The following is a 6885-nucleotide window of genomic DNA, read 5'->3' as shown; positions in this document are numbered from 1 at the left end:
ATGGCAACGGAATTGTTCTGCGGAAATGCCCTGATGTTTGTGTGCATTTGCCTTAAAATAAAAGCGAACATCAGTGAAAAACGGATTGAAAAAAAATAATAAACCGTTTGATTTTAATTAGTCGGCGACAATTTTAAGTTTAACCAAAATGGAGGTGACCGAGGAAGCGTTGAACAATGAGCGACTGCAGGCGGCGGCTCGTTTTAAGGCTTTCATGATGAAGAACAGCACTAAGACAAACGTCAATCTGTAAGTAACGTTAACTGTTATATCACATTAACTCTATTCAGTATTGCGTCTTTTTAAAGTTATTGAAATTCATTATAAAGTAATTCAGTGCACCGTTAGCATATATTGTTGGTAACGTTATATATCTTAACATATGCTAAACAGAGAACTGTAACGTAAGACAACCAACATTCAGTTCAACGCACATTTCCACCGTTATTCACAATTTATCTAACTTATAGATTATATTTAAAAAAAAGTTTAACCGTATATTTGATATAGTGGGGCAAGTTGTCATAATGGTTAACACTTTAAGAAATCCTGTTGCTACAAGTGCTGCCAACATTCACTGCAGTGCCAACATTAGGCTAAGTTAAGTTACTACTTGTGGTGAGCCTTTATTATCCCATACCTACCCTGGCCTGCACCTACAAAGAAAATAAAGTTTTGTTAGCACTTGATACGTGGCATTATTTGCCAGAGCACTTGTCTGAAGTCATAGCATATGTATTTAATTGAGCGGCCATTGTAACTTTGTTACAAAAATGTGGATATTGCTTATGTTTGGATAAGGTTTAGTTCACCCCAAAATTAAAATTGTCATTATTACTCACCCTCATGTAGTTCTTAACCTGAAGACCGTCTTTCATCTTCTGAACACAAATGAAGATCTTTTTAATGAAATATGAGTGCTGTCCCTCAATTGTTTAGAAAAATTTTGACTAAACCTTTTGATTAATATCTGTTTATGAACTTTTGGAAGCGTCTTTACATGGCTGTCAATGGAGACAGCCAATTTTTCAGCAAAAAAGATCTTCATGTGTTCAGAAGATGAACAAAAGTCTTGGAGGTTTTTGTCCTAAATTGAATCTCTTTGTCCAGCTATGACCACCTTGTGCGACTGTTAACCAAAGTTATGGATGAGCGTCCAGAAAATGCAGTCGACGTGTTCGAGGACATGAGTCGCGAGCTGAAAGGAAGTATCCTTCAGGAGAAGCAGGACACCTTGCGTGACAGTCCATCCTCATCCTCAGCTCTGTTGCTGGCTGAGCATCAGAAGACACTCTTCAAACGTGCGGCAGGCGGGGAAGGTGATCACGAGGAAGAGCTTGTAAGTTAAGGGCCCATATAATGCTTTTTAAACTGTTAAAACCTAACCCTTTTTGTTAAAAGCTTTACTTGAGCTGTCTATTAAATCAATGCAATTAATTATCTAATGCAATCACATTCAGACATTGTGGAGTGTGATTTAAAGGGATAATTCACCCAAAATCTTTCTGTAATACATTCTTGTGTATCGTTTTCAGGTGGATTCTCCTCTACCGAATGTTGCAGAACTGGCGTTCTTCTTTGAGCAAGCTGGTGTGGGTCTGGGGAAAGAGGAGATGCAGAGAATCTTTCTGGCCTTGAAGCAACTGGTAGACACACAGTGTCTCCAGCACTGTCGATTCTGGGGCAAGATCCTCGGCATACAGAGCAACTACCTGGTGGCTGAGGGGGAATTCAGAGAGGGTGAAGGGGAGGAGGAGGAGGAGAGCACAGAACCATCAAATGAGGATGAGGAAAAAGAGGAAGAGTCACAGGAGGACAAGGATGAAGCAGAGCTTGTAGAAGCTGTAAGTCACAAAACACAATTGTGTCACACTTGTGAAATTTTGTAAGCAAAAAATGTCCATTGTTGACCAACAGAAAGCTGCTTGGTTTGAAAGTAACTTCTGTATGAGCTTCATACAGCTACACTATTGACAATGGAAAATAATGGAAGCTTGTTTCCGCCACAGAATAAAAAAAGTAATTGCAACTTTTTATCTCACAATTCTGACTTTTTGTTTCTTGCAATTGCAAGTTTCAGTATATTTTGCAGTTCAGATTTTATAACTCTCTATTGTGAGTTTAAATCTCACAATTCTGATAAAAAAAAGTCAGAATCGTGATATTTAAACAAAGTCTATATAATATAGCAAGGTAAGAAGTCACAATTATCTTTTTATTTTTTATTCCATTGCAGAAACAAGCTTCCATAGATAATGGTTTTGGTAACGTCACCTGACCTTTAAAGGGTTAGTTCACCCAAAAAAGAAAATTCTGTCATTAATTACTCGCCCTTTAATTAAGACTTTCGTCCATCTTCTGAACAAACGGAAATCGGAGAGCTTTCTGTTCTTCCGTTGACAGCTACGCAACTACCATTTTGATGATTTATAAAGTTCATAAAGAGATCGTAAAACTAATGCATATGAATTGAGCTGTTTGAGACTTGATTGCTTTATATGATTAACAGATTGAACTCATGTTGAATTGATCAGCGAATATAAACCGAACCTGCTTGGTGTGCGAGAACTAACCTCATTGGTTCTTGCAGAAGCTCAAAGGTGCTGCGTAACACGAGAATGAACCTCATTGGTTCTTGCACATCAAGCTTGAGCTTCCGTTTACAATTGATGTGTGCCTTGATGAATGTTTAGTTGTGAATAAAAGCCTAAATTCATTCTGTTCATCATCTAAAATGATTGTGTCTCTTCAGAAAATTCTTAAGACTGACAAAACTGATTGAACTCTACTTGCAGGCTGATCCACTCCCTAAATCAACTTACAAGCCACCTCCGCCAGTGGAAAAGGAAGAAAATCACACTGGCGTCAATAAATTCACTTATTTTGTGTGTCAAGAGCCCGGCAAGCCGTGGGTCAGACTGCCGGTGGTCACCCCCGCTCAGATCACAGCAGCACGGCAGATCCGCAGGCTCTTCTCGGGCAGGCTTGATGCTCCTGTTGTAAGTTTCCCTCCCTTTCCCGGCAATGAGGCCAACTACCTGCGCGCCCAGATCGCACGGATCTCAGCCGGCACGCACGTCAGCCCTCTGGGATTCTACCAGTTTGGGGAGGATGAAGTAGAGGATGAAGGACTGCGAGACAGCTTTGAGGAGAATCCGAACTTTGAGGGCATTCATGTAAACGAGTTGGCTGAGTCTCTGAATCTATGGGTCCATCATGTACAGCACATACTTACACAGGTAAGAAACAGACGGCCTGATGGGAATTCATCTGTTCTGAATTCACCAATCACGTTTTTGGTAACACTTTGTTTCTGCAGTGTCCCTTTTAAATATATTACCATAACGATCAGTCATTGTGGTCCAAATGGTTTGGAAAAATAGAGAAAAGGACCAGATTTGCCAAATTTGAAAGAATAAATTAAAATATAAACTTTCATGGGATCTCAAACAAGTCAATAAAATAACTACACCATAATTCAGTAGTCATTTTTTTAAATGAAAATTTACAATAAAATGAACAAATTCATTCACTCTTCATGAAATCCCAGACGGACTCGATAATAGTGGGCAGTGGCGCAAAAAGTGGGTATGCGCTATATGCGGTGCATAGGGGCGCAGCACAATGGGGGGCGCCAAAGCGATGGTAAAAAAAAAAATAAATTATATATATGCTATATTGTATTTCTATATGTAGCTGCCGTTGTGCGTTTCTAAATCATTTCTGCATTCCTTCAATGTTATATAAAATTTTAGAGGACTAACAGCCAGGCTAGAGTAGGCGCCCTCATGGAGAAGGGGGGCGGGTAATATCGCGAGCGGGCGGGGGCGCCGTGAGCGCTGAGCGAGCAGGTACTGAGGTACAAGTAGTGAGTTGTTGTCGAAAAAGATGGATAAAACAAAATGCTGTGGGGCTAAAAATAGGAAAAGGAGATGGCATGTAAATTGAAATAACTGCATGCATTGCTGAAAGCCAACAGGTAGGATTTAAAATGTGACATCCAGGCATGTAGGCCATCTATATCTCGGTGGCCATCGGGACTACCGGGAGATTCCCGCTGGGCCGACGTGCTTTTCAGCCAATACATTTCATCCTTTTTTAATTTATTTGTCTTAACGGCCAACAAAACTCATACATTTGTTTGTTGTTTGTTTTTGTTTTGTTTTTTGCTTAATTGGCGGCCCTGTGCTGGTGTAATGCATTGGTCAAAAAAAGTCAGCTTTAGTTTTTTTTTTCTGACACACTGGCCCATGAAACATGTCATTATGTGCTTATCAAGTATAGAAATTAGTGCAAAACTAATTATGAAAGTTTCCTTTATTTTTCTGTGCATTTGTTTTACAATAGTCTTTATGGCTATTACTATCATGGAATTAATATTATAACTATTATTATGTAGTAGTGTAATGTAGACAGACACTAACTAAAAGAGGTTCAAATTTTTCTTTGTTTAATTTGCACCCTGACTATGGGTTGGAGCTTTTAATTTTGAACTCTCAAAGTGCACCAGACTGCTGAATTTAACATTACAGAACAAAAAATTTTCTTACGGGGGAGCATGCCCCCGAACCCCCCTAGAGAAACAGAGGTCCACCTACCACAGTTTTACCTAAAATCCTGTGAGAAACACTGGTATTGGTGTTACAATGGAGCTTATAGTTTTGTTAGGGGGTTGTTAGGGGTTTTCTTCCTACTCACTTATTACTCAGCACACTAACATTACATTTATTATTATTATTATTTTTTTTTCTGGGGGGGGGGGGGGGCTAAAATTGTTAATGCATTCCCCTCTGAAACTGGGTAGTTGCGCCCCTGATAGTGGGTTCAGATTTCTGTGTGGCTCATATTGTCTAATGTCCAACTTAATGTGCAAATATCTTTATACATTGAATAGTCCACCAAAAAAAAAAACAATCATTATTTACTCACTCTTAAATTGTTCCAAACATTTATGCATTTTTTTCTTCGGTGGAACACCAATAAATATATTTTAAAGGGTTAGTTCACCCAAAAATGAAAATTTTAAGTCATTAATTACTTCGTTCTTCTTCGGAAAACACAAATGAAGATATTTTTGATTCAATTTGAGAGGTGGATCACTGGTACATAGGCTGCCTGAGGGATTGAAACTTGATGGCCCAGAAAGTCAATGAAGAAAATGTTGAAATATTCCATGTGACTACCGTGGCTCAACTATAAGTTTATCAAGCGACGAGAATACTTTTTGTGCGAAAAAACAAACAAAAATAACAACTTTATTTGACTATTTGTAGGCCTGAGACGAGAGTTCAAGAGATTTCCACGACGCATGCGCAAGAATTGCGATCTCCTTCAACTACTTCAGTTCAGTTCTCGCGCGTGCGTCGTGGAAATCTCTTGAACTCTTGTCTCAGGCCCAGAAGGAAGAAAAGGAATAGTCGAATAAAGGCGTTATTTTTGTTTGTTTTTTCGCACTAAAAGTATTCTCGTCGCTTAATAAACTTTTAGTTAATATTCAAACATTTTCTTCAATGACTTTCTGGGCCGTCAAGTTTCAATCCCTTAGGGAGCCTATGTAGCAGTGATCCACCTCTCAAATTTAATCAAAAATCTCTTCATTTGTGTTCCGAAGACGAACGAAGGTCTTACAGGGTTGGTACAGCATGGGGGAGAGTAATTAATGACTTAATTTTCATTTTTGGGTGAACTAACCCTTTAAGGACGTTGAAAACCAAACTGTTTCTGTTTCCATTGACATCCATTTTTCTCCATAGAGGAAACTGAAACTTTCTTCAAAATATCCTCTTTCATTTTCCACAGAAGAAACAAATCCATACAGGTTTTGGAACTACATGAGGGGTAGTAAATAATATCATTTTTATTTTTGGGTTGACTGCCATTTAAATGGCAAAATGAATGCTTGGAAATGTTTTTGCACATTACTGTACAGTACATTTGCACATTACTGTACATGTGAATGGTAGGGCCGCTGTGTGTGGGTAAGCATAACTAAGAAGTCAGAGGATGACGTCGATGAAGATGCCGACGAGGAAGAGAAGGACGAAGAACCTGACGAGCCGGAGCCCGAGATTGGACCTCCTCTTCTGACGCCTCTGTCTGAGGATGCAAGTCAGTCACACACTGCATCACATTTACATACAATACACCTCCAGCACAGTTCTGCTCTAATGCAGAAAACACTCTGTCCACAGAGATTCGTGACACCCCACCCTGGAGCTCCATGATCTCCTCAAACCTCATTCCTCAGTTTTCCATCGCAGTGCTGCGCTCCAACCTCTGGCCTGGAGCTTATGCTTATGCAAGTGGCAAGTAAGAACCTTACTTTTTAAAACTAAATACCTACTAACAGCCCAATCTAACCATCTCTTTTAATCTGATGCTTTTTCTGCTGAATTAATGCATTTTTCTGCTCCCTCTCAGGAATTTTGGAAACATATACATTGGTTGGGGGTTGAAATATCTCGGAGAGGCCTACACCCCGATGATGCTTCCACCGCCCCACAGCGAATACCCCAGCGGACTGGAAATCACAGAGGCCCATGACCCCAGCGTGGAGCAAGAGCAGGCTTTGCAAGCAGCCCTGGAGGAGCAGACGGCGGCCCTGGAAGAGACAGAGGATCTGGAAGAGGATGAGGATGATGATGATGGTTAAAATGGAGGTGTGACTCTGAAATTAACAAAAATAAACCTAGAGCTTGGTCAGATCTGTTTAACCCTTTGCGTACAATCACACATTTTGTAGGTTTTAAGTAACTTTACTCTATTTACTCTATTTTTCTCCCACTTTACCAGCCACTTACAAGTATTTCGGGAGAATGGGATGAATTAACGTGTTGTAAATCCACGATTCTCTGAATTGCGGCGCTAACGCCCATCGTGCGTTGT

General features: G+C 39.9%; 1 protein-coding gene across 1 annotated transcript; it reads left to right on the top strand.

Annotated features, from left to right (window-relative positions):
- The first annotated feature begins 7 nt into the window (after window positions 1–7).
- On the top strand, window positions 8–6702 carry rsph4a (radial spoke head component 4A). Its single transcript, XM_039662019.2, has 7 exons — window positions 8–249; window positions 1111–1339; window positions 1536–1844; window positions 2796–3239; window positions 5964–6108; window positions 6192–6309; window positions 6421–6702. Exons 1-7 carry the CDS (start codon window positions 149–151, stop codon window positions 6650–6652), a joined length of 1578 nt encoding a protein of 525 aa, XP_039517953.2. The 5' UTR covers window positions 8–148; the 3' UTR covers window positions 6653–6702.
- The last annotated feature ends 183 nt before the right edge of the window (window positions 6703–6885 follow it).

This window comes from Pimephales promelas, chromosome 4 (genome assembly GCF_988280905.1).
Source record: "Pimephales promelas chromosome 4, fPimPro1.hap1.1, whole genome shotgun sequence".
In the NCBI taxonomy this organism is placed as follows: Eukaryota; Metazoa; Chordata; class Actinopteri; order Cypriniformes; family Leuciscidae; genus Pimephales; species Pimephales promelas.
This window is presented reverse-complemented; position numbering and strand designations above follow the sequence as displayed.